Here is a 27,842-nt window from a genome sequence, read left to right on the forward strand (position 1 = left end):
CATATAAAGAAACATCTCCCAGACCTCATGGCATTATTCGTAAGTCCTAAATCCTCTTGCAGTTTCATAAACAGAACATCTGTTAAAATATGGAGAAATTACAGTCTGGAACAGTTGTTAGAAATGTGGCTGCTGCAGATTGCGGGGGAAAAGGAGTGAGAGATTTTTTTTTGCAAAAGGCTCCTCTCTCCAGTATTATTTGAACTGTCCTTTTCTCTTTAGCTTGCAGGTCTCCTTATACTGAGTCTCCCTTTCTCGCGGTGCTCACACAGCCCTGCTCGGGTGCCGCAGGAGCCCTTGGGCCCTGCAGAGCCCACATGGCTGTGGCTGAGACCCTGCTTGCTCGGGTATCCCTGCAATGGGCAGCGCATGCCCTGGGCTGCTTATCCAGCGTGCTGTTGTACATGGCCCATGTCGGTCCCTCAGTGTCACAGCTGATGGAGCGGGCTGCCTGCCGCTGCGGCGTGAACGAGGGCTGGCAGCAGCCCAGGGCCCCGCGCGGTCTGGTACATCTTGGCATTGCCCCTTCCATGTAAACAGAGCAGTCTTGAGACAGATGAATTGTCCTTGTTTCGTGCCCTCGTTTCTCCCCCACTGGAAGGGGAATAAGCGTGCTGGAAGGTCGCCTGCTCTGACGGTAACTCCCAAAAGTGTGTCCACCCTCCGCTTAAGTGCCCTCCCGCTGCTCCTGCTGTGAACGCTGGACAAGCAGCAGCGGCCGCTGCTGATGGGGCAGCGGGAGCTGTTCTTCCCCGGCGTGAGTGGCTGCAGAGACCTCGCTCGCTGGGGCTGCCGGTGGGTTCCCTGACCGGCTGTAAGCCTCTTCCCCTGCTCTTTCTGGACTAGAGGTGGGAGCCCCAGTTTGTGCCAGCGAGGCTCTCGCCCATGGTGAGCCGTGGGGTGCCAGCAGCAGCGCGATGCCGGCGCTCGGGTGCTCTCCCGCTGCTGGGTGTGGATGGGCTGGGGGTGAGCGGGGAGAGGTGGGGGCCTGGCAGGAGGGCAGGCAGCCCCCCTAGAAAGGTGGGGCAAATCAGGCAGTGAAGGAGTGAATTTGTGTGTGGAAGCAGCGTAAAAGGAATCAGAGAGGGTGAAGGCCAATTAGCAGATCAAAGGCAGAGAAACCAAGCCCCAAAGAAAGGGTTTGGTAAAGCAGAGCGCTCTGGAGAGGATTAAAAATAGGTGTTAATAAACCAGGGCTGGGCTGTTCAGCCATAAAGTGGAAAAGGAAAAGAAAATGCTTGAGGGTGACTGGAGAGCTTCCTCATCCCAAGCCCCCTTGTCTCGGCAGTTCACGCCCGGCAGCAGCACCCAGGGGTGCCCGGTGCAGAGGGCTTGCCCCCACCCGGCTGCAGTGCACAAGCCGTAGCCCTTCCACCCTTCCGAAAGGAGCTGCTTGGGGACGGCACTTCCTCTGTTACCTGCACCGCAGCTCTTCACACCCTTAAGATCAAGTGACATTTTGGAGGGTCTCCACCGCCTGGCCTGCTGGAAGGGCGATGCTGTGCAGCGGGGAGCGCTGGGCAGGGGTGCCAGTGGCAGCGGGGGCAGCTCCAGCTTTCCCAAAGTGCTCCCAGGTTTCACAGTGTTTTGTGGACCAGCTTGCAGGTCTGAGGCCCAAGGTGTTAGATGGATCTCCTCTCTGCCTGTGCGTATGGCAGAAGCCCTCCCAGGGACTGACAGGCCATTAATTACTAGTAGCAACTGATCCATGGGGGAAGCCTGGACAGTCAGTGTCGCAGTCCGTTTTGCTGTTGCAAAAACGAGGGGTGTGCATTAGAGCAACCGGACCTTCTGACACAGGCTGGTTTGGCACAGACCTTACACACTAAGTCCCTCATTAACTGGAGAATGTGTACACCTTTTTGGTAGAAAGTCACAGATTCACTGTGTTGTTTTCACCTAGATTTATCTAATTTTGCGTTAAACTGCTTTGAAGTAGCTCCTAGCCATGTAAAACTGGGTGCTCTGGGCCATGTTACAGCCTCACTCCAGAGGTGAAGCTGCCTTTCCATAGCAGCTCTCTACTTGGTCCTTGGTCCCTGAAAATCAGTTGCTTCTGTTGAAGGCCTAGAATTGATGTCTGTTGCTTTTCCATCATGATTTAAAAAAAAAAAATCTAACTGGCGGTCCCAATTTACAGTTCGTGTTTCAAGAAAGTGGCTCTTATGTCTTGCCAACCCTCAGCACGTTCACTTGTTAAATTATGCATATGCTAATGAAGTGTGAAAATCAGCCAAATAACAACTCTCTGTAATCGCTTAATGTCCCCAGAGCATTGTGGCTTTTTTATTATTATTATTTTATGATTTGTGACCCATTCTGAGTCACGTTTCTGCAGGGCATTCTTCCAACAACTGAGGTTAATTAGTATTTTCACTTTTTCCCCTTCTGAAAGAAGCCCAAACATGTGCTCACAACCCACAGTGCAGTTTTTGTTTTCTGTTTTGAATTAAGTAACCCCCAGATCTTCCTTAGAGTGGGGAGCAGCGTCCCAGCACAATTGCTAAAATCCACATCATTACCCTCGGCTTGCACCTGGGCGTGTTGGAAGGGACAACATCAGCCCTTGGGTGTCCTGTGGTCACTTTTGCTGCGATGGCCATTTTGGGGGAGTGATGCTGCTCCTCGTCCCCCCCTTGACAGTGTCCCCCATCCCCGGGATAAAGCACTGTCTCACCTTGCATGCAGAGAGCTGCAGCGGCAGCCTGCTGATCTGCCCAGAGCATTGCTCCAGAATATTAAAACATTTGTTGATTCCCCAGCTCTCCCGTCACTGCCACAGTGGAAGCCTACACAAACAATTACAACTGATGCAGGCTGTACCAGGCAGGCAACAAAACAGTGTAAGGAGGATGTTGCATTGACAGCATGTCATCTGTCACTAGAAACTGCTGTTCCTCCTTCCTGGCATGAAGCGATGTCGAGTGCCGTGTTTGGACGCTGCATCATCCTACCCGAGGCAGGCGTGTGTGAGCTTTCATGGTACCGATCCCTCTTTGTAGCAGAGATTGTCCCAAATTCATTAGCATTACAGGGCACCGCCAGACTTGAAAAGGCTTGACTGGGCTGGCAGCGATGCTCCGAGTCACCGGAGGTGGGTGACGCTGCTGTGTTTGGGCGGGGAGCTCTGAACTAAAGCTGGCTGTGATTCAGACTTAAAGCAGGGTTTAAACCTGTTCTACGTGCTATATGGCCTTACTCAAAAAATGTAATTCACTTCTTGGTGAACCTCAGCAGGCAGCAATGTGAGGAGAGGGAAACCCAATGCCTTGTCTTCGGATAAGCATTGGGCAGGCCACGGATGGCATATAAAAGCAATATTGCCTAACATCTGGTAACATCTGGTAACCTGCTTTCTCATTGACAACACGGGGAGGAATAGAGACGGGGTACCTAGCTCTTATCTCACAGAGGTGTGGTGGTGATTAATATTTACAAAACCTTGAAATCATTTCTAGAAGATGGTCTGTAAGAGAACATATTGTTTATCACTGTGGGTTTTCAGTGGAAATTGTTGGATGTTGTATGATTACGTCTATTTGGTGTTGACCATGGGCGCTTGAGACACTCTCGATAACCCTTCTCCTGCTGGATCAGAGCCATTTTTCACACTCACCCTGTTCCTCTTGTGTCAGTAACTGGCTTGTGTTCAAGACCTTTATACCCGTGGTGCCACACTGTTCACCTATGATATATGCGGAGTCGCGCTCTTCACCACTAACCAGGGCTTTGTTCAGACAAAGTGTGGACGATAGAAGAAAAATAGTTCTCCACCTTCTTTTGTGACAAGGTCCTAACTCTTGGGAAATTACATAGTTGTAAAAAAAACCCCAGACGTATGTAAAGCCCAATGTTTTCAGTGGCGGTGCTGCGGAAGACTGTTTAAATCCAGGCGATTTTGCCTTGCAGCCTGCGCCGTAAATCAGAGGTTGGTGTGAGCCTGTGGCCGGCCAAGGTCTGAAACGTCCCTGAGCCGTAGGTCACCGTGGGGAACAGCAAGGGACGTACTCGTAATAGGCTCTGGCCTCCCTGGAAATCATTAATTAAATCTTATCTTCTGCACGCCTGAACACCACCGGTGTGACCCTGCAGACCTGAGCAGCCCATTGGGCAGCGGGAACGGGTGCTGACCCCGGGGGCAGCCGCTGTGATCTGCCCCGGCCCGGGCCGAGGCGGTGAGGGGGGATGTGGGGGTGAGGAGGACGGAGGTGGGCGGTGGGTGACGCTGCTGCCCACAGGGAAGAGGTGCCCGGCAGCGCTGCTGGCCCTGGCCCCGTGTGGCAGCCCATAAATGTGGAGGAGGGGGGTTTCTGCCATGTAGCGGGGTCCCTGCGGAGCGATTTGGGAGGGAGTCAGATGAGAGTCGGGAGGGGCCCCCCGCGCCTGGCGTGGGGCTGAGATGTGACATTTGGGGGGATTTCCCCCATCTTCTGGCTGGTGCCGACACCCCCATCCCACCCATCCCAGCTCCTGCAGGCCACCGTGTCCCTCTGCCAAGGTGACGCTCTCAGTGGCTCGTTGGGGCAGGACAGGCCTGTTCCCTGCACCGGCTTCGGCCAGCCTCGGCCTCGGCCAGAGCTGTCGGCTCTGGTGTTTTCCCATGATGGCCGTGCCCCCAGCCCAGCACCTCATCCGCAGCCTCCTGGGAGCTGCTGTGCTCCCGGCGCAGGAGCTGAGAGCCCCCGTTCCCCATGGACCCGCGTGGCAAGACCGGGCAGGCCATTTGTTTAAGCAGAATTACTCACAGTCTGATAGAAAATCAGTGGACCTGAGAATGGGATGTTTTGCTAAAAGCGCAGCGGTGCTGCTGTTCGATGGCATGTGGTTCTTGTGAAATAGCAGTCGCCATGTCTAGACGAGTGATAGCTTTCTGCAACTGCTTGGCCGTATTGTGTTGTGGGATCATTTTCTGTATTTGTCTCTGCATTTGTCGCTAGTTTTAGAATAAACAAATCAGTTTTCCATGCAGTCTGATTAACTTTGCTGTGTTAACTGTGTTAACAATAAGACCTCACTAGGAACAGCCAGGTTCGGCACCAACTCTGGTTCCTGCACTGTGGCAGATGAACAGTGTCAAGATTATCTCAGTCTAACGATTTTGTCCAAAATATTTTGTACTAATAGTGCCTTGGAAAGTACTATGTTTAGCTTCAATGATACAGCCCTGACACCAGAAACCAAGCTCCCAGCAAAGACCTTTAATTCCCTGTCAGAATCAACTTAATTAAATCTCATCTGACTGGGAGAGGGTTTTCATTTGATCTAATGAATGTCCGTGCTTCCATTTGGAAGCGTATTACATCCTGGAGTTTATTCCCTGGTAACAAGCAAGGTTTGTCTGCCTGTTTCCACTAAAGATAGGTTAAAATAAATCCGAATGAATTTTCTTTCCAAGAGGACAAAATCCATGGTAAAATGATTAATTAAAAATGGAAAACAAGGGGACTGTAGTTGAATTTGCCAGCGTGCAAGACACGGCTACGTGGCTACCCCAGGCTGGCAGTGGACAGACCAGTGGGCTGGGGTGCTGGCATGGTGAGATGCCTTGCAGCCTGTTTACTCTGCCTGGAGGAGTTGGTCTGAACTGGTCACCTGGAGAATGGACACGAGCGTGTTTGTGTTGGGACGTCCTCAAATGCACATCGAGCCAATGGGTCAGTTGGGTGCTTTGGGGACAGTCTCCTGGGGTAGGAGCTCAGCCACCAAGGGTGGTGGGAGTTCAGGTCCCCATGCAGGGGTGATACCGCTCACACAGCACCTACCCTGGCCATAACCCTGAGATAAGTTCTCGTGATGCACATCAGCAGAAAAGCAGAGGAACTTTCTGAGCTCTCCAAACTGCTCCAGAGGATCTTTACTCTTTTAGCTCACTGAAATCCTGAGCGTTTGCACGCTTAACTCACAGTAAAAATTAACAGACTGGTTTGTGCTAATGAAAAGGCTTTGCTGGAGAGTGATCAGCAGGTACCTGTTGCCTCATATTGTTGAAGGGTCCTTCAGTGTTCCGCTATATATATTTCTTACAGATGATGGTGATGATTAGCAGCCTAGCTAGATGTGGACATCTTTAAGCTTAAAGATATTAGTTCTCCCATGTTAAAGATGAATTCTTGTTATCACAACCTAGCAGATCCTAAAAATAGCATGACCATGACCTCTCCATTTCAGATACAGATTGAGTAGTGATTTATCACCCAGGGAAGTAAGCAAGGTTATTTCTTTTTTGGGCAGACAGGAGGAGGTAATTCCAGCAGTGTATTAGTTTTTTATCTGAGTTGGGAGAAGAGCAGTACAGCCAGGTGTGTATGTGAAATTCCTGATTGGTTTCAAAAAGAAATATTTGTTATTTACACTTGCAATTTGTAAACCATGTATTTTTTACTCTGTTACTTACCAGCAAGAGACAGAATGCTTTCTTACTCAGACAGATCATAGGCCATCTCCAGGGTGAAGGCAGCACATGCAACACTAGAGTGCTTTCTGCAGCACGGCTTCAGGTTTTGCCATGTGGTGCTGTGCCGGTGAGCACCACGAGGGCAGGTTCCTCATTTGGTCAGCTGCTGCCTGCTTCACATTGAAATTGGGCAGGACTTTGCAGAGGCTGATGCCTGTTACATTTTCTGAACCATTACATCAAATGATGCTGAATGCTACTATGTACAGAAATGTACATACATACACTGCAAACTGACACCAGCAAAAACCGCAAAGTTCAAAAGATGGACTCATTTATAATCTCCTCCTTCAGCTGCTGCACAAATTACTTTTAAGCAATTCATTTCAGTGGCTCAGAACACCACTTAATGAACCTAACACTAAATTGAAAGAAAGAAGGTTTAATTAAAATACTGCATGGAAAATGTCTTGAGACAAGCTCTTCCAGGGGCAGATTGAAAGTGATGGCATGGACATCCAGCTTCCGTTGGAAGAAATGTTAAAGCAGGCAGAAAAATCTGGTTTATAATCAGTTTTGAACTGAGCAGACAAAATTTGTGTTGTGGACTGGCCCTATGCAGGTGCTCTGTCAAGCTTTTCCTGGGTTAGCGTGAGTTTTTGCACTGCTTCGTGAGGGCTTTGTGCCCCTGGGTGCGGAGCGGTGGAGCTGTGGCAGGCATCATCGTTGAGCCCTGCACGGTGGCAGAGCCCGAGCAGCCCTATGGCGGCTGCCTGCCACGGATGCAGCGCCTTTGCACGCCTGCGGGCACGGGTCACGTCCTGGAGGGAGGACCCCAGGTGGCACCGGTCCCCGAAGGCAGCGGGGAGGGCAGTGGTGGGTGCTGACGGGCCACACCGCCTCCTGGGGAGGGGGGCATGGGGTGGAGGATGAGTGCGAGGACCTACAGGCGATGGGACTTCACTGGGACAGACGCAGGAGGAATGCTCTTGGCCGAGCACTGTGGTGGCCGGTGTCAAATTGAAATGCCCTGTTTGCTTGGACATGGGGTGGCTCCAATGGAGTAGGTACAGGGTAGCATCACCCGGCACCGCTGGGCTGCAGCTGCTTGAGCCCAACATGAAAGAAATCCTTTTGTGATGCCTTCCTAGTTGATATAGCCCCAGATGTTGGATTAAGCCATCTTTAGCTGATTAAATTCAAATCTATGCAACAAATGCCGGGGACTGTCTGTACATAGCTTTAGTGTGTTTGCTTTCCCCTAAATATAGAATTGGGATATTAAGCACATTTTTTCAAGTATCGGCACTCTCTGAGGGCTGTGGCTTCCATGTATGCTTTCTTTAAAGGTAGATTATGGCTGAGAAGGCTCAGCTGCTCCATGCGGAAGGTGCTTATCTCCCGTCGGCTGCATTCCCTGTTTGCCTCCTCCCATTCCCCAGTGTGCACCAGGCCCACCCGCAGCTCACCACTGATCCACTGGTGTTTCTCCCTCTGCGCTGCCTCCCTGGCTGCCCCCGCACATAGGCTGCCCCAGGAGATGCTCTTGTTTTCAGGTGTCTTTATGAAAACTCTGTAATGGGTCCACTCTATTTACACAAGATATCCCCTTGCAATAGACTATCCTTTTCCCATTTTGTTGTTTGCTCTATTAGCTTTCTAAAGCATATTCTAAGCTGTGTCACGCTCATTAGGGCTTTTCAGCTTTAGAGAGGGAGTATCCTGGGGCCGTACTCGATGTGGGCCATGAGGGCTGCAATCTCCAGTTCATAGCTGAAGTGCTGGTGAAAAGCAAGCGTGTGTGTCTGGCCAGCAGTGGTATTTTGGTGAGGAGATGTCTGATCCCAGGAGCTTCAGAGGAGATGAAAGTGAAGCATCTCACCTCAGAGCTGGAGAGAAAGTGAACAGTTGTGATGTCCATCCTGTAAGTGCCTAACCTGGGGGTGCTGAGATCTGAAACGTGCCTGTGTGAGCACTCGAGGGCTGCTCCGTGTCCGGCACTGCACTGCCTGGTGCCTGTGACAGTATTACAGAAATGTCTGTAGAGCTGGAAGCACTAGAAGAGCTGACTGGCCAGAAGGTCTTTGGACCTTATGGCCAGGGGAACCCCGTTCTGGCAGACTTCGAGGGGAGCTGCAGGCAGGCAGAGTCCTTGGCTGGCAAGGGAGGACCCTGTGAGAAACCTCATGGGAGCTGCCCAACTCCTGGCTGCAGGCTCTCGACTTTACTCGGGTGTCAGAAAACTGGGAAGGGGGAGAAAACAGAAAAATTCTGAGCCAAGTAGCCCAGACGGCACTTATGGCTTAGGGGATTCAGGCAGCTCATTTAGTCATCCCGTGCCCGAGTTTGCCCACTGGTAAAATTGTTACTGTGAATCTCCATGTTTGTAAAGTACTTTATGATCCTTTAGGGAATAAGCCTCTATCAGTGGTGCTCGTTATTGAACGCTCAGTATCAATGTCCTGTTAGAAACTCCACTTGCAGGAGGAAATCTCTGTAGTCACTGCATGTTGTACCGCCTGTGTTCAGCCTAGGTGCTTGTTCCAGGGGCACTAAACTGGAATAATGAGACAGAGAATGACATCGGTGCAAGATGATAACAAATTTTGGTCATAAGCTGAAAACAGCTGCTATACATGAGAGGAAAGCTTTGCTGCTTCCAAATTTTACTTGCTTAGCTGACATTTGGATACTTCTAATTAAAATTTTTAAAAAATCAATAGGTTTTGCTGATAAGCTAACAGATGGCTTCAGCAAGATGACCAGAAAGACAGAATGCATGGCACACTGAGCGCTTTGGCAAAACATCCATCCTGGTGTCTGTACATGGACCCTTTTGCTGTAATAATTTAACAGTGGTGTACATGTATTAGGGTTTCCTGAGTTTGCAAGGCAACATCTTGAGAATACATGTATGTACTGATGGTCAGAACTGGTCAGCACGATGTTGATCTTGCTAGAAAAGCAGTCTGTATTGCTGCTGCTGATAAAGATCTTTAAATACAAAGAGCTAGGTATTGTTAATATCTATGAATTTGTGTTTCCTATGTCAGCTGTTCAGGTTTCAGCAACTAGTGATGTCACTGGAAACTACAGGTTTTTGGAAGGTATTTGGAAACCAGACCACTTTCTGGGTTGCTTATTCCTATATGCCCAGGAATGAGAATTGCCCAGATGGTCTTGTGGCAGACCCGGTAGAGAGCCCGAGGTTTGTAGAAAGCCTTAGAGTTTTTAAAGGTGTTAGTGTGGAAGGGGTGAAGTGGAGGACTTGATCGATGCTCAGGTGCTTTTTACAAAGTCTGATTTATTTTAAGAGTATATTTTTGCAGGTGGACTTGGATCTTCCATTACTATTCCTAAGCCCAGAGCAGCCATATTGAGGAGGTTTTCTGTCTAGTGTGCCTTTAGAGGCAAAAGGATGACAATGTAAATTCTGCAGCGAGCCAAGGTGCAGCATCCAGCCATGAGCAGAGGGGCTGGGGGGGAGAGGCATGGTCTGCGGGCAGGGGCTGGCACCGGGGAGTGGCGTTGGGTGCGGACAAACTGCTCTCGGATCAGATCGCTTCCCAAGCGCTGGTCCTCTGATCCCCTTTAACAGTAGAAACATCAGCATCTAATGGAAGGCTGTACTTCTGTGTGTGTGTGTGAATGCAGGAGGAATAATGTAGAAAGGAACAGTAAAAAGAGAAGAAAACTAATACAGGAAATGATGTAGAGCATGTTTTGTCATTATTTTAAGCATACTTACAGTGTGTCTGTCCTGCCACAATCAGGATTATTAAGGCAGCATCTTTAAATCTTTTCCATCATGCGTAGAGCTGTGTGCACATTTGCTTTCCATGAGTGGGTAGCGCAGCCTCCTCCCCTACTTATGTGTGTATTTAAGTTCGTATCTCAGAGGATGATGGTGTTCAAGCCTGGTGCCAAGCAGACAGGCCCCAGAAACTGCTCTCGCTATTTCCAGGTGCCAGGAGGGGCTGCGGGCACTCTCGTGGGGCACAGCCTGTCCTGCTGTTCAGCCGGAGGCCGGGGGTCTTCATGGGGGCGAGACCTGGTCCCCGCAGCAGAGGCTGTGCCATCCTGGCCGGGGAGCACCCACTTGCCTGGCGGAGGGCTGATCCAGGTCTCCTGCAAAGCGAGGTGCTCTGCGACACCGTAAAGCAGCTGTTAATTTTCCTCTCAAAGTGAGAAGGATTATGTGTGCTGGTAGAGAGATTCTCTGGGTCCCACGCTAATTGTCTTGATTAACATGCTGTTCAGCCATCACAGGTGTAATGTATAACAGCTCTATAAGGTTTTCATAGCCTGACCAATTAAAAATTGTAATTAATCCAAGAGCTAACGAGTTACACATCCTAATGCTGAAAGAGGAGTTTTGTGTTGCACATGCAAATCCACAACCAGCAAGAATTCATAGTGCACACGCAGGCATTTTGGGGCTGGCTGGGCTGCCCCTCCGTGGGCACTGCTGGGGCCGGGGGAGCCAGGGCAGCCTAGTTGGAAACCAGCCCTGTAGCTTTGCCCCCTGCTCTGTTAACCTCCTCATCTGCTTGCAGCAAGCCTGTCTGGTTAATGAAGGGACTCGTGTCTGGTTGGGAGAAGGGGGTCGCAAGAGCCCAGCGCAGGGGGTTTCACTGTATGCCAGCCTTCGCCTTGCTGCTTTCAGCCCTTGGCCTCTGCCTTTTCTATTTCTTCCCCAGAGCTACCATCTAAAAGCACCACCATTTTCTGAAGCATGCTCTTCTGCCCTGAGAGCGGTGACTACCGCATACCCCGTGGGACATGGCCCATGGCTGCTGCAGCACAATGTCTGCAGTCTGCTCCGGTGCAGCACCAAAGCTGTGAGCGGCTCCTTGGCGGCCGGAGGGCCACGTCCTTCCCCGCAGGATGGGTTTTCCCTGGGCAGGTCAGGATCTGGGTGTTCCTGCCCGAAGCACGAGAGATCTTTCCCACCATGTGGCACATGGGTATCCTGGTAGGGGTAGGAGGTTTGGCCCAGCCTGTCATGTAGACCGATCCCCCTGTACCTCTCTGCTTCGCCTCCTCTCTTCCCTCTCTGCTGTGCTCCTTGCTCGTCCCTGCAGGGCTTCGAGGGCAAGGGACAGCTGAGCTCCAGGACGTACTGTCACCTTCCAGCCATAGCTCTTTCCCCCTCTCCCTGTGCTTCCCGGGGAGTTGTCTGTAACCGCAAGGCAGAAGGTGCAGTTTGTCACTCCCGGATGCAAGTGTCACGAATGAGTGGTTTGGCCCGCTTAAAGAATCACTGTCAAAGGTATTAGCAAAAGTGATTTAACAGGAATTTATAAAAGTGCAACTTCACAATGGCAAGGTTCACTCTATTACTTAAGACATGGATGAAGTATACAAAGAAAACTCAAGTTAGAATCAAACTAGATTGATTTATCCAGAGACTGAAGACACAAAAGGGTGAGGGAGAAACATACAAAGGAAAATCAAGTTAGAATTGATTTTTTTCATGGTTTGCATGGAGATTGGAGATGTAGAAAGGTAGGGGAGACCCTCCTGTTGAGTCACGAGGTTCAGAGAAGACCCCCTTGCTTTCTGAACTCCTGATGGAACCTAGGTGCGGCTGAGATCCACTCCTAGTCCCAGACGTGGGCAACCGTTTATGTCTAAAGGGATTATGTGTGCAGCAGCAGTCTGAGGTTCATTCACAGTTTGAGGTGAATCACAAGATTTAGCAGAATTTGATCATTGTAACATTTACAAAGTGATTCAATAGAATTTACTACAATCACAACAGTGAGTTAGTTATAGATTTGAAAGGGCAGTATTTGTATTATACTTGCTATTGGATAACTGGCTCAATTCACACGCACCTGCGCAGACACTAAGATACATATATATATAAACAAACATATACCTGTTAAAAATTTCCCTCGAGTTCAGTGAAATATTAACGTCAAATGTCTTGGCATTTCTCAATGGTCGAAGGGTTGAGCCTTGAGGAGCGAAGGGTATCAGCCCAGTTCCTGTCGTTGGCTTTCAGCGACGGTCCTCTGATTTTCACAAACTGAAGAGTTTGCGAGCTCTGAGAGGCGTCTCATTCAGAGGGATATGCTGGTCGCAGCCCGCTGCAGCCCAGGAGAGCTCAAAGGGTCTCACTTGGTACCACTGTTCATAGGTTCATGAGATGATTGGCTTTAGTCATCAGCAAATTACTGGAATTCTAGTAACACTGGTACCATTTCACTCAAGCTACGATCCAGGTAAGGGATGTTCCAAGGCTGTCAGGGGATGACTAATTATTCCCGCTCTCGTTCCCCACCTCAGCCAGGCAACAGGAATTCTTGGTACAGTCAGTGCTGCTCCCCACCTTAGCCATGCAGACGTTCCTGGTATGGTCAAGGGATGCTTAACTGCCCAACTCATTACACAAAGGCCAAGGCCTAATGGGAATTCTGAGATCATAGAGCAGCCCAGGAGGTTGGGGGGGGGAAATGCACCACCACAGCAGGGTAATGGCCACGCTGTGTGGCCGGGCAGGAGGGGCCGGAGCCTTACATCTCCTGGGTCCCACGTTCGGTAGGGAGGATGAGAGCGAACACATTTCCGCTCCGTGCTGGGAGAGGTCCCTTGAGATGGAGGCTCCTGCCCTTTGGTTCACCACACCAGTCTGTTACAATCAGCTGCAATGGGACCTTCTAAAGTCAAGACATGTTGGGGTGAAAAAGAAGTGTCTCTGTCAAGTGCCGTAGTAAGTTTTGGTTCTGTCTGAAAGCTGTTGTTGGCTTTCTTTTCCACTTTATTACTCTGCTTCTGTTAATGAACCAACCCATCACATTTCAAAGCTGCATGGTTTCTGCTGATTGCATTCAGCTTTGGAGGAGTGTTTGATCGCAGCTGCCATGTGACGGGGACAGAGCGCGGCCCCGTGCACCCAGGCATCTGGGACCACAAGAGCCGCTGCTCTCCATGCGCCTTCATGCTAAACACTTCCATGACATTATTTCCTCCTGAACTCTCATTTCCAGCAGTTACAGTGACTTAAACCTTGCGAGGATGATGGGAGAGATGTAAATTCACATTCTTTCATGTAGGCACTCTGAAACAGGTGCTGCAGTGGGGGATGCTGCAGAGATGCACTGGGGGAGCTACCAGATGGAATTTTCTTTCGTCGAGGTTGGTAGCACTAAATTATTCTTTGCTGTAACAAGGGCAAAGAAATTTTGAATGTGCCAGTATTTTTAGCACTTAAATCTAGGAGAGTTATTGCATTTTGGGGAAGAGTAGCAGCTGCTGCTAGGTCTGCAGCATCACATCGTCGCGATGAGAAGCCGTACCCGGACGGCAGAGCTCAGCAGCACGTCCAGCCCTCCCCAAAGCTGCTGGGAGGTCCAACTCCAAGCTGCGACTCCAGGCCGATCCCTTTAGGAAACAGGACTTGCGATGGCGCAGAGGAATGGGCCTGGGCTTTCCCCAGGGCTTGGAGGTGCTCAGGCATGGTGGTTTTCTGCAAAGCCTGTCCTCCCTCCTTCGCCGCAGCCCTGGCCCAGCTGGGACGGAGGGGTCGGGCAGGCGCAGGTGCCGTGCCGTGCTGCGCCGCGCTTTGTGGTGTGGGCAAGTCATGGTGTTTCAGGCCGTTTTGCTGATGATACCAGATCCTTACTGGGCTTAATGCAGTGGAATTGATTTCTGTTTGCCAGGCTGTCATTCACCTCAGCAGGGAAAAATCAATGCAGATCAATCACATGTGATTTTGCATGCCATTAGATCCCAGTTTAACCTCTGCTGTCCTCTTCCCTTCCCGCCCCACTCCCCCCCTGCCGTGGACCACACAGTTTGGGGGAGGATTGATGGCCCTGGCTCAGCCTGGTGTCACCCTGCAAATCACACTTTGCCCTGTTCTGGTGGGACTTGGATGGCGCTTCCCTGTCCCCTTCCAGCTCCATAGCTTTGCCCAGGCTTTCCTCTTTAGCCTGTCTTTTCTGTAGCTGAGGGGCCCTGAAGTCCTCCTCATTTTGGTTCCTCGCTAACACTTTTTCACAGGCAGGGAAGAAAGCTGCATTCATGTCTTTGGATGAGCTTTTTGCTCTGCCTGTTGGGGTGGAAACTGGGAGGTCTGGCTCTGCCGTGGGCTGCCGGCTGTGCTGGGGGGGCACGGGACTGGGTCCCGCTCCTCCTGCAGCCAGCACTGCCAGTGCTGCTCTTGGAGCTGCTGGGGTGCTTCATTTCATGGCAAGTGTTTCCAAGGTGCCCTGGCTGTCTACCCAGGAGGTGAACCTGTAAAGCGTCCAAGTCCCTGAAGTGGCCAGGACAACTCCTCGGCTGCCTTCCTGATGCAGAGGTCCCTGTTGTGTGCAGATCAGGAGGGACTGGCCCCAGAAGCATTCTCCATTTGATGGCCAGTCAGCACCCACAGCAGAAAGGCACAGTTGGCCTGTCTGCATTTGGGACTGCGGTTTGGTTGGTTTGGGTTTGGTTTGGGTTTTTTCTTTTGTAAATCTGAACTTACAAAAGTGAGAGCAGGTCATGGCTCCTTTTAAAACGTCTTGCAGTGTTCAAGCCTGCACATTGGTATTTTCACAACTCTCCGTCAAAACTCCACAAGTCTGCATTTAAAGCTCTGACATGCAGCGTGAATTCCTCATTGCTGACAGCGTGTGCATTTCAGAGTTATTAAAAAAACCCCCGCTCACTCTCTTTTTTTTTTTTTTTTTTTTTTTTTTGAGAGGCAGACAGAAAGGGAAACCAAAGGGTTCTCTTTTAAACAGTGAAATGCTAAGAGTCTCAATTTCCTGAGCAAGATAAGACCCACAGGCTGTCACTGAGGTTCAGAGCCAGGAGTCCTCCTCGGGAGGCTGTGGCTGAGGACTGTGCTGCATTATTCAGTGGAAACTCAAAAGTTTGCATCCTCCTTGAAACCCCTCTCTGAGCTTGGGGTCCACCTCCTGCCATGGAGTGCTGGGATGCAGAGACCTGTACCGAGACCCCTGCAGAGGATCCATGGGTGGGCTTGTGATCTGGCTCTCCCATTACCAGACGTGGCTGTGTCCTTCATTTCCCTCCCTAAGTCCTTTAATTTTTCATGACCTCCTCGTGCTTTCTTCATGCACCTGAATGGTTTCAGATGTAGATTTTGTTCTCCAATTAACAGGACCCATTGGCGTCCCATTTGCTTTCTCCATCGCAGCTGAGCAGCAGGCTGGGCAGGGGGATAACCACAGCTCGGTTATGTTCCTGGTCGGGGCCAGCATCCCCGTCCGCTCAGCAAATCCCCCTCTGCCCTCGCTCTGTTTGAGGGACTGATGTGAGGGGGAGGAGAGACGTGTTTGCAGTGAGTTATTATCCCACACTTATCAGCATTAAACGGGATTTGACAACTCATAGCCTGGGATTTGAATATCTAAATCCTTCTTCATTTGGCAGCCTGGTTTGCCGTTATTTATGGTGCTTCCCAATTTATTATCATCTGCAGAGTTGGAGGCTTTGTGTGCGGTGCCATCCACCAAGTGATTTATACAAATAATAAAAAGAATGGGGCATCTGGAGCCAAGCTGTGGTCACGAGTCCCCTCCGCAGCCTTCCCGGGGCCCACGGCGCCAGGCCCCGGCTGGCAGGGCTGAGCAGGCAGGAGCATGCCGGCGAGCTGGGGACAGTCTGGTGTAGTTAAGAGGTCCGGAGCTGCCTGAGAAAGGCAGAGCTCCACCCTTGAGGAATTAGGGAAGGAACTGGCCTGATGGTGTCATCTGCACAGCTCCTGGACCTGTGTGTGGGTATGGGACCGTGGGCCTGCCCACCCTACCCACCCCAAAAGGGACCTGTCCCACTGAGAAAGCAGCCAGAGGGGAAGGAGATGCAGGAATAAGTGACAAGGGGCCGGTCATTCTTGGTCCTCCTTCCTGGACTCCCAGTGTTTGCGGATTGCCCTCAGCTGCAGAAAAAGTGCAGGTCTTGGGGACTGTCAGGTCTGAGGTCCGGAGCAGAGCTGCGAGGGCTGAAGCATTCCCCTCTGCTCTGTCCCAGGTGTCAGGGCTGAGGAGAGCCTCCCTGTCACTCTGGGACAGGGCTTGCCCAAGAAAAGCTGATGTTTTCATTCTGGGGAAGAACCGGTATCACCTTTTCAGTAGGTACATAAAAAAGTAAAGAGAGAGAAATAAGAGCAAAGCTCTGCATGGCTGGAAGGAACCAGATTGCCAGGGCTGGTGAAGAGGCAAATCCCTTCTGGGTTGCCCCTAAGTGTCCCTGTGGGATGGACCGTGGCTGTGACCCCTTCCAAGGAGCAGGGAGGCAGGGGCTAGTTCCTTGGAACTGAAGCTTGTCAAAATTTGAGGCTTTTGTTGGATTTTTGTCAACATTTTGGCAGGAACAAGAATAATCCTAAAAATAATTGAAAATTTTGCAGATTTACTTTCTACCTTTTTCTCTGCTGATTATTGCTACATGATGCACTTCTCTTAGATATTGCGAGACTGTAAATAGACATATCCTCTTGCATTCAGCAGGGCTCCACCAGCTTGGTGTCTGCCCTACAAAGTAGCAGCAAGAACACCTACTTGTCACTTGTTTTGGGGGAGTGAAAATCTAGGGTCGTTTTATGCATGAGGGGCTGAGCAATGGTGATCGAGCAGCAGGACTTGGAGAACACACCGGCTCTCCAATACCAGTGCCTGGGGCAAACGAGCAGGCTGTACGAGATGTTTATAGGAACAGACGAGCTTTAGGGTGAAACCTTGCATAGCAATGTGGAGATGTCAGCTCTGTGTCTTGTTGGGTTGGAAATTGCTAATTTTGCAGCTGTATGACTGACTCATTTGTGGACCTCAGACACAAAGTTTGCTGTTTGTGATCTTCTCACTGTACCCAATTTATCATAATGATGCTTACAGTAATGCTCTTCCTGCCTCTAAAGGGTTTTCTCTGGGGCTTGCAGAGAGCGAAGCTTTGCAGAAATGGAAAGGAGATAGTGCTCAGAAAGGCTGCGTGACTCTCGTGGGTGCGGAAGGCATGGGAGCAGAGGCAACCAGGGAAGACGCTGTCATGCGGTGACTCATGCGTTCCCTGCTTTAAGCTGACAGTGCTCTGGGCACACCTTCTGGCAGTTAGCATGAGGCCAGTGCCAGTGCCGTGCTGCAAGCCCTTGAAATGAGCCTCTGCCGACACCCCTCCCGGCATCGGCAGCAGAGCTGGTCTGGGCAGCAGCTGGGTCCCACAGGCAGTACGTGGGAGTGCCCACGCTGCCGCGCTGGGCAGCACCTCGCAGCCGGAACCCGCCAGCCTGCCCGGCCACGTCACCCAACGTGTTCTGTAGTCATTGTAAGCACAGTGCAAGTACGTTTCTGAAAAGCTAATAAAAATTGTGGATTTTTAAGCTCTGGATGTTAAACGTTGTCTAACACGTACCTCAGCTGGAAAGGGTATTCTCACCTGCAGACAGATTTTTCCGTGGCTTTCCCTACTTTGAACCTCTTTCTGGCTTGCTGTGCTTCTTCACAGCTGTTTTAGACTGTTGGATCAGTCCTGCAGTGCGATCCGGCAACGTGCAGTGGGCTGCACCATCCCGCCCCAGGTGAAATCGTTCTGCCCTCCTGGAAACTGGTCAACTTTGGAAGAAAGGGCAAAAACCCAGCACTTCTGTGCAAGGCAGGCCCTGGAAAACTGTGCCAGTCAGGAGGAGGCATGGGCTGTCCTGGACTGTGCCGGGTGTGAGCCATTGCCCTGCGCCAGCCGCACTGGCTGATGTGACGTGGGGGCACACAGCAGCGGGCAGAGCCCCCGGGACGACTGGGGGACACCCCTCTGCCCTGTGGGTTTGAGCCCAGGGATGCCCCTGCCACCGGGCTAATGGCTGTCCTGCTGCGGCTGCGACCTCACAGGCTGGACCATGGGTGTCATCCTGTGCGAATCGGGGGCGTGTGCTCCTGGTACGTTTGGTGGGACACGCGTAGCGTCCCCATGGCCTCCCTGCTGGGACAGGCAGTATCAGGGCCCTTCTTCTTGGAGCTGATGATGATGCTGGGGCAGACGGGATGTGCCGGGAGTGGGGACGAGGTGCCTGGGATGCACTGGGAGCAGGGACGAGGTGCCTGGGATGCGCCGGGAGCGGGTACAGGGCACCCGGTCAGGCCCCTGCACTGGTGGGCAGGAGGAGAGGGGCAGCAGCACGGGCAGCTCCCCGCTCCGGTCAGCCTGCTCTGGGGATGCAGGTCTCAGCACCGACTGCAGCTCCCCTGATTTTGTGTTCTCTCTTTTTAATAACGGGTTCATTTTACTGTTCCTCGTGGAGAGCATGCCTTCCCTCCACACCGGGAGAGGGGGAGGGGGGGTGTGTGTATTATAAATTTCCTATTTTTCTGATAAAACTGTAATGCTACGGCGGAAATCAAATCCCATCTTCGATATTTTTAGCATGAAAGCGTGAAGGAGCACTGATGCTGAGGGAAGGGAGGATGGGCGGGTGCTGGTGGAGGGGAGGGTCTCCATGGAAACTGTTTTCTTTAAATTCCCGCATTCTGGGCACTGAGCGTGTAGGAGGTGGTGAAGGAAATGAAAAAGCAAAAAAAAAGAGAAGCTTTTTTCCTTTCTGTTGTCACAAAACTGCTGTAGGAACCTTAGGAGAAATGGGCATAAATTATTGATCATTTCAATGTGAATACATGTGAATTTTAATTAATAATCGCCCTCTCATGTCTCTCAAGTGCAGCGGGTGGGGATGAGCAGGCAGCAGCCCGTGACAGACCAGCCTGTGCTGGAGGGGCCCAAGTTTGTCGAGAGACATCTTTGAAAAGGATCTGATGCTGCCCTGTGCTCCTGAATTGTAACCTCTTGAAGCCTCCTCCATTTTACCCCTCGGGGATGTTTTCCTGTGCAATGCCAGACTGTTGTTACTACCCAGAGATGTCAGAGAAGAGCCAGAGCCCAGCCCACGGGTGCCTGGGGTGATGCTCCTGTAGACAGTGGTGGGTTTTGGGCTGGGTTGAATACTTCCACTCATGAGAGAGGTTTTTTTAATTGTTAGGTTTTTCTAAGATATGAAAGCGTGTTGTTAGCCAGGCTCTGTTGTTATTCTTGTCTGAAATCCTGATGACAGGCATGAGCAAACGGTCAGTCTGGGAGGTCCTGTGGACCTGCATCCCCCTTCCCCGCAGGCGCAGAATAAACGGGTGGCAGGGCCGGGGTGGCATGAGGATCCTCGTGGTGCCCAGCCCCGGTGTTTCAGATGATAGCTCTGCTGACAAGGTGATGCATTAGGTAGCAGGCGCTGTCTGAAAAATGTCTCACTGCAGCACAGGAAGTTATTTTTAATTCATTGAAAAGTGAATGACCTAAAACCAGCAGCTGGTGATGGAGAAGATTAAATAGTGCAAAACAGATACATTTTCAACCGAGTAATTTTAGAAGGAAAAAATACCACTTAGTGTGAGGTGCACATTAACACTGCCTGGCCATGGCCTCTGCAGTTCCTTGGCTACTGCTGCAGCTTCTGTGCCAAGTCCGTCCCTGGCGCGTTCTCCGCATGACACCTCTGCTGATGCCAGGCTCAGCCGAGGACATCGCAGCGACGCTCACCGGAGTGGAGGTCACCCGCTACAGGAATGAAAACCTCTGCTTGAGCTGGGGCTTAGCTCAAGCTGCTGAGCCAGATTTGGTTCCAAACACAAAGTTTCTCAGTGCTTGAGCATGTTGGATTTTGGCTGTGGTATCTGTCTGCAGCTGTGGATGTAATTACCTGTGAGAATGGAAGATGGCTTTTGGCTTAACTTTTCAGGGATATGTTTTTTCTTCTATTTGTTAGATCCAATGTCCTTTCCTTGAAATGGCGAATTGGTTTCTGATTCTGCAGGATGCTTAAATGTTGTAGCAAGTCTGGCAGGTTCGCAGCAGCATGGGTGGGATTTGCCCTGTCTAGGTGTTCCTTGCCAGCCTTTATCAGGTGTTTAAAAATACCTGTCCTGCCCTTTGGGAGGCATTCACTGAACATGGTGATTGTACAAAACAGAACTATATCAGGTGGATGTTTTGTTCACTGATGTTTTGCTAATTTAATTTCTGAGGTTCTAACTTCAGTGTGGCATCTTTGCAAAGGTTTCCCTCATGCAAGGGTCTTCATGGGTCCTTGCTGTTCTGGCCCATCAGTCGAGCAAATCCAAGGTTAAAGAACTGGGTGGGTATGAGAGAGATCTGTTTTTCATAGTAGATGCTTGTTTAACAGCAACATCAAAAATGTGTCTGTACCGTGGGAGCAGGTTGTTGATCTCCTTTTTCGTTCTGCCAAAACTAAGGAACTTACTAGCTTCGTGTTACAGCTTAGTTCAGGAGCTGTGCGGAGGAGGGCAGCCCCTTGCGCACAGTGCGGGGAAGTCTTGGGCACACCAGGGATGGTGCCTGGTTGCCTCCAGTCCGTGTTGGATGTGAAATGGTAATCTAGAGGTCAGAGGCTGTGCATCACGTTATCTGATGCATTAATGGATTGTAAACCTATTGGCAGAGAGGTGATCTGTTAAAAGAGGTTTTAAAGAGTGTGCAAGAACAGCAGAAGCAACCAAGAAGTATGTGTAGATTACATTGCCTAAGGGAAACCAGAAAAAAACCAACCCTGAAAACCTTCCATGACCCGTCTTCCCAGCTGCTAAATGGGAATGATACTTAACCAATAGTTCAAAGCCAGCCAAGAGAGGAAGAACAGGTGATCTGAAGAAGTTCAAGATCCATCCAGTAACTTTAACCCCAAAAGACTGAAATCCCTAACAGTTGCTGTCTGTGCCCAGTGCTGCAGCCAGCTCTGCTGGAGTTAGCCTTGCTCTTCACTGGTGTAAGCAAGAGCAGAGCTCAGCCCTTGTGCATCTCTTTTCAGCCTTTTTATTAATGTTAGTAGCAGATGGTTAAAACCTGTCTGGCAGACTCCGCTGCCCACAGAGGCAGTCTGAGGCAGAAGGGCTCCATGCAAAGGAATAAAGCGCTTCGCCTTAGAGTTTTCCAGCTCAGTGCCAGCCGGTCCGGCCCTCGGCACACCCCCCCCTTTCTGCTTGCTCTGCAGGACGGAGGTGTTACCATTAGCCTCTTGGGTTTTGCTTCTGCAGCGCCATCTCCGTCTGTGGTGAAATCACCTCCCTAAATCTATTCACAGCAACCAAGTGTTCTAAGTGAATTAAGATGAACTTCTGAATGCATTCATGTGTCACTACAAATGTGCTTCATGCTGGAGAGGTGGGACAATATGGGGAAGATGCACGAATATTAATAGGAGCAGCCCAGAGTTCATCACTCACCTGCCTGCAGCCATCTGGGTTTTCACAACTCAGCAGATGTGGTGGGCTCCTTCCACACCATCGGGGACAGAGAAGATCCAGAGAGTGAGCGGGGAAGTCCCCTTGAAGACACAGAGCCGTGGGCAGTGTGAATAAATTTGGGGTGCTCTTGTGTCCCAGGTTTCTCTGTGCTGGAGGGTTGGTTCCCCCCTGGCATGGCTCAGAAGACACAACCCACCCACATGGGCAGCAGGAGAGGCAAAGCCTGTGTGAACTGAGGCTCGGCAGCCATCTGCCTGAGTGGGTATGCTTGAGGTCGGGGTGCTGCTGTGGGTGTGCTGGTGAGCACCGGTGTGTGCTGGTGAGCAGCGGTGTATGCTGGTGGTGTGTCCCCCACACCACTGGGACGAGGTGGCTGCCCGGGCGCTGCTGGCTGATGGTGGCTGTTCTGACTCCCAGACCCTCATGGAGTCACTCGCTCGGCTGTGGGAGCATCCTGCGGCGGAGGTGTGTTGTTTTGGGGGAGCCCGCGGCTGTGGAAGGGGCTCTGAGACGCCTCGTCTGGGAGACGCCGCGGCATGGGGCGTGCATTTGGTGGGTGCTATCTTGGCTGACATCCTGGGAGACAGACCATTAGAAGTGTTCCCAGCAGCTGCAGAAGTCTGTGCCACTCTCTGAATTTGGGTTGATGGCCTTTTCTTCCTTGTCTTTTCTAATTTGCTGTGGTAACTTTCTAGTAGGTGTCCGAGATGGATAAAAATCATAGGAAGGAGAAGGGACAATTCAGGTTATGTGGTTCAGATGTTTTCTCCGCTGGCACATGACAGAGCTAATAAGCAAGAGAAATCATCGCGGTGCTCAGGGGGCTCCAAGGGTGCCAGTGCCCACAGTCCGGCTGGTGCTGGTGGCCTGAGTGCCCAGCCGGTGTTTGCAGCCGCAGCTGGCACAGGGATCTGCCCCTTGCCAGAGCTGCAGAGGCTGCAGCCATGGGCTCTACAACCCTGTTAGTACAGGTGGACTGCAGAAATGAGAGGGAAAAGAAATGCAAATGCTGTCAGCCGTCATAGCAGGAATGAGCTGGTTGTTATCATAGCTAAGTGCTGTTTATTGCAAAATCAATCTTGTACCCAGCACTGGGTCTCTGAGGCTGCGTTCATTCTTCCCCTTCCCCAGCTTCGTGCTGGTGGAGAGCTGCACTCCAGGCAGTGGGTGAACACCAGTTGGGCAGTAATTGCCGTGGAATTAACCTCTGACATTCTTCTAAAAATAGGCCCAATAAATCCAATCATTAGCAGCTCTCCTGCTTTCTTTGCCTCAAGGGTAAACAGTGCAGATTAAAGCGCTTACAAGTTACAGGTCCATGCGCGTTTCCTCACTTCTCCCCGTTACTGCAGCCGAGCACCAGTCCCTGCTCAGGGGTTTTCCCTCCTGGTGATGGCACTTTGGTTTGTGGGGAAGGGGAGCAGTGCGAGCATGGTGGCTTTTGGGGTGACAGAGGGCTGAAAGGCATCACTTTAATTTACCTTGATAGACGATGGGAGATAGAGCAATGGGCAGAGAAAAGTGGCAGAGTTGGTGTGGTCACCCAGCCTGCTTGGCCTGGTGTGTTTGGGTGGAGAATACAAAAGTGTCTTCATCCATCTGCTCTCTGTCCTCCAAGGGTGAAGGCAAACCACCTCCCCAAGTGTCGGAGGGGGAGTGAGGAAGCAGAAGAGCCGGGCAGGAGCAAAGCCTGCCCCTTGCACAGGCGCCATTGGCAGGTGCTGGGGCGAGGTGCTGGGGTGCCAGGTGGCACAGAGCCCTCCCCAGGTCCCAGGAATCAATCGCATCACCCAAAGTGGTGGGGGCAGCTCCCTGGGGTGCGAGGGGAGCGTGCCGTGCTATGCCGTGCCGTGCTATGCCGTGCCGTGCTGTGCTGTGCCGTGCCGTGCCGTGCCGTGCCATGCCGTGCCGTGTTGCGCCGCCCAGCTCTGCACCCCCGCTGCCAGCAGCAGTCCCTGGGCTCTGGTCAGCACAGGCACAGCGCAGAGATGGAAGTACCCCTGAATTCGGCTGTTGGGGTGCAGGCCAGGACAAGGTGGCCGGCGTGCCAAGCAGGTCTTGGTTCACGACAGCAAAATTCCAAAATGCTGTGGCCATTATTATCATCGACAATAGAAAAACGGAGATTTATGGAGATCCCACAGGGGACGAAGCACTGACAAGGCATGTAGCTGTACAGGGAATGGTGCTTTCTAGATGCCTGTGAAAGCCAGTCTGCGGTTACTTAAATTGTCTTTGTCTTCTTCTTTCCAGCTGACATCATCTCTACAGTAGAATTCAACCACACTGGAGAATTACTAGCAACAGGGGACAAGGGGGGCCGTGTTGTAATATTTCAACGTGAGCAGGAGGTAAGTGCCAGTGAATGCAAAATGCCCATTTTATCCTTTTAAGAGAAGCTTCCTGCTGTTTCCTAATCCGTCTGTGTCACTCCTAACCTCAGGTCTCTTCTGGCAGACTCCAAACTGAAAAGCGACTATTAACATAAGCAGGACCAGATTTCATCTTGTAAAACACCCTCCAAAAACACGTTGCGTTTCCTGCATCCTTATGCTCTGGCTGCAGCTCTCTGCAGCTGTGTGTAACTTGGATCAGGCTGACGCATTTGAGCATGCCATGGGTGTCCATCTCATCACTAACACCTCCCTTCAAAAACTCTCTCACACCACCAAAATGTCCGGAAAGCATAGACGGGTGAAACAATCATGTTTCCCTTCCAAAACACTTTGCCCCAGGAAATTTTAACAAGCTCTTTGTTGAAAACTTGAGGTCATGGTCTGCCCAGCCTTCTGCAGGAGTGGCGAGTGCCCAGTCCTCAGCACGGGCGCCTGCGCTGGCGGGCACAAAGCGGGCCTGGCCGGGGGCAGCTGCGTGGGCCCCCGCCACCTGGGAGATTCCCTGCCATTTCCGAAGCCATCCCGGTTAGCTGGTCTGGCATGGTGCATGCGGTGTTGCATGGTCTGAGCCGGCGGGAGACGTTCTCCCCTGTGGGTGTGTTTGCTGACAGCGGAAGGGATGAGTCAGGCCTGGCCATGAAAAATGTCACAGTCCAATGGTGCTTTTAAATTTTTCTCAAAGTTATAGCCTCAAAATTATTTCTACATATGCTGGAGAGAACCGATCAGTTAAAGGTTACATGCATAGACGCTTCATCAACCTTTCCAGCACTATTTCATTTCTCATTTCCCTCTCATTTTATTATTCTACTGCTTTACTTGAATTTTAAGCTTCCTAGCATCACACCGGATGTATTCTGTTCAGCTCCTACTTTGGAGCAGTGCTGCACGCCAGGGGACAAGTGGGGCTTCACCGACCCAAACGCTTCATTTGCATGCGGGAAGTTCATCTCCACGATAGTTTTCATTTAATTACCTCAGCCCCATTCAGAGCCTGGTGCTGGGTGGCTCACCATGTGGGATTTGCAGATACATAGTACCTTACAAGCCTGAGCGCTGAGCCATGGCACGCAGCGTCAATTCCTACAGAGCTTGTGTCCTTTTCTTTGTTGCATTATTCTTGCTTTATATTTGTGCACCTGTGGGGCAAATGCTGCTTATCCCGTGCTGGCGGCATGCTGCCAGTGGCTCCTCTGGGGCTGGTTTTGGCACCCGGCAGGAGCTGGTGCTTGGTCCCAGCCATTCACCAGGGACGGCCGGCGTGGTGGGGTGCGTTCCCTCTCCATTCCCACTCTGTTCCCGCTCCATTCCTGCTGAGAACACCAGCGTGCGGGAGCTGGCACGCCAGAAGAGGCCGTGCCTTGGCTTTCAGACCTGCGCTGCGTCACCATGACCAGGCGCTCGCTGTCACTTAACAAACCTTAGAGAACCAAAGAGCCGACAGAAAATGTTCTCTCACTCTGTGCCTTAGACTCTTCTCTGTTCCCCTTCCTGCAGAGCAAAAACCAGCCCCATCGCCGGGGAGAGTACAATGTCTACAGCACCTTCCAGAGCCACGAGCCAGAGTTCGATTACCTGAAGAGTTTGGAGATAGAGGAGAAGATCAACAAGATACGATGGCTCCCGCAGCAGAACGCAGCCTATTTTCTGCTCTCCACCAACGGTACGTGGCCGCGGCCGTGGGCAGCCTGGACCGGCTGGGCACACACCGGCGCTGCTGTCCCACCGCCTCGGAACCCTGGGCCCCGACAGCCAGGCAGGGCCTTCTTTGTGGTGTTTCTTTGGGAAAAATCTATGTTAAAAAAATGTCAACTCCCTTCAGGGTAACACAGGTGTCACAGGGGAGCAGGAATGGGTCCAAACCTGTCTGGCAGAGCTCAATTCCTGTGCACGAGGTTTTGTCCTTATTTCACGGCAGCCGTTCCCTGCAAGGGAGGGAATCTTCCCCCTGCTGACAACTTTTATTTTTTATTTGTTGGATCCTGGGAACTCTTTTTTTTTTTCACTCTTTTTTTTTAAAGAAAAACTGCAGCTGATTTGTTTCAATTTGCAGCTGCGTTCAGCTCAGCAGTTCCATGTTATGTTCAGATAAATATCAGGAGGATCCAGGAATATTACTTGGGATGAATGGGACCTTAAGATGGATGTGACTTAATTACTTTAGGGAAAAAGGAGGGGTCTAATTATCTTCCGTAACCAACTTACTTTGTATTATAGAATTGACTCTATTGATCATTGTAATAAAATTCAAAGACTTATTAAACTCATTTGGGGGGAGAATCATTGAAATGCAATGAAGATTAATTATAGAGCATAATGTTCTGTTAATTGAGTTTTTAAATAGTTTTTTGATTAACAGGGATATTATCTTTCCATTTGGGATGGTGTTTCATATGCTAGCAGGTTATCAAAATGATTCTTTTAGAAACACTCCCGTGTTATGCTGTTTCTTTTTGTTCTTACTGTTAAACTAACATTATGTATAGAAACCCCCTGAAGTAAAGCAGGTTAATAAAAACAAAATTAATGGCACTCTATTGGAATTGCTGTGTAAAGGAGAAAATTAAGATGGATGATATGGTTGTGTATGAAACCTGGTGGAAGTGATGGTAAACTACTGATAAGAGTCTCTGCCAGGAGAGAGGAAAGAAAACACCATTGTTCAGAATAAAACCACGTGTTCCTGGGGCTCCTTCCCCTGGGCACAGGGGGCACAGGGTGGGTAGGATGCCAGGAGGGGACAGGGAACTGGGGAGGGGGAGTTCGGAGCTGCCTTCAGTCTGTGGTAAATGCTGGGCTTTGCGCAGTTTCTGGGTGGGGAAGGTCAAGATGACTTTTGAGTGAATTACAGGCACCATTTCACCTCCTTTGGGGAGCTTCCAGGGACAGCTTACCTCTGCATGTGCTTTGCTCCTTCACAGTGCCGTTGTACCAGCCAGCTTGCTGGAACCTCGAATCGCCCATTGCTCTGTTCCACTTGTTGCACACTGGATTTCTGCATGAACTCCACTGGAAGCAAAATGGTTTACCTTGTGGCACCCTGTGCCTGATGAGCTTTAAAGCCGTGCAGAGCTCCCAGCGCCTGCTGGCAGCACGGGCGCTGCTGCAGCTGCCTCCCCAGCACCCCAACACCTGCAGGGTGATACCCAGCTAGAGCCACCCCCAGGCATCCCCATCCCTCCTTTTGTGTTCCCAAAGAAGCCGGCGAGGCCGGCATGGGGCTGGGGCGTGGAAGGCCAGCACCCCAGTGCTGGGGGTCAGCAGGGATGGCCGAGGGGTGTTCGCAGCATGAGGGTCAAAGAGGAGGAGAAATATTGCAGCTAGCGGGGACAGAATTAGGAGAGCTGGTGCATCCTGGCTATTTAACACATTTCCAATTACTAGAAGCTAAATTAATTTGGAAATTACTCTTGAAAAGTAACCGTTGGCCCCTGGATAACTGCCATATGAGCTAGGAAACATAGGAGGAAAAATCTTATGTGGGAGTCTGCTCTCGGCTGGCTTTCCAGTGGGTGTGCACCTGTGGGGAAGGGGTGGTGGGGTGTCTGTGTATGTGCACAAGCATGCAACACGTGCATGTCGGTGGCAGGGAGGAGCAGAGCAGCCATGTGTGGCGCTGGTCCATTGCTGGGACATCGGTTTCAGCCTCCCTGTGCTGCCTGAGCTGCCCCATCCTGGTGCCAATGCCTCATCATCTCCTCTGGGGGTAACTCGGTCCCATCACTCAAAATAACAAATGCTAACATTCAGGGCATGACCTCTGAGGCTCTGAGCCCTGGGAAATCACTTCTATTATTTCTC

The 27,842-nt window shown here is 51.1% G+C and overlaps 1 protein-coding gene across 4 annotated transcripts in view; it reads left to right on the forward strand.

The window, feature by feature from the left end:
• PPP2R2B (protein phosphatase 2 regulatory subunit Bbeta) overlaps window positions 1-27,842 on the forward strand; it is a 120,437-nt gene that overhangs the window by 67,239 nt on the left and 25,356 nt on the right. For all 4 annotated transcript variants that reach the window (XM_052816391.1, XM_052816388.1, XM_052816389.1 and 1 more), the window contains 2 exons: window positions 23,899-23,996; window positions 25,539-25,704. In XM_052816391.1, coding sequence (XP_052672351.1) covers window positions 23,899-23,996; window positions 25,539-25,704 — 264 coding nt within the window. The remainder of the gene's footprint in view (window positions 1-23,898; window positions 23,997-25,538; window positions 25,705-27,842) is intronic.

The sequence above is a fragment of the Harpia harpyja genome, chromosome 20 (assembly GCF_026419915.1).
Source record: "Harpia harpyja isolate bHarHar1 chromosome 20, bHarHar1 primary haplotype, whole genome shotgun sequence".
In the NCBI taxonomy this organism is placed as follows: domain Eukaryota; kingdom Metazoa; phylum Chordata; class Aves; order Accipitriformes; family Accipitridae; genus Harpia; species Harpia harpyja.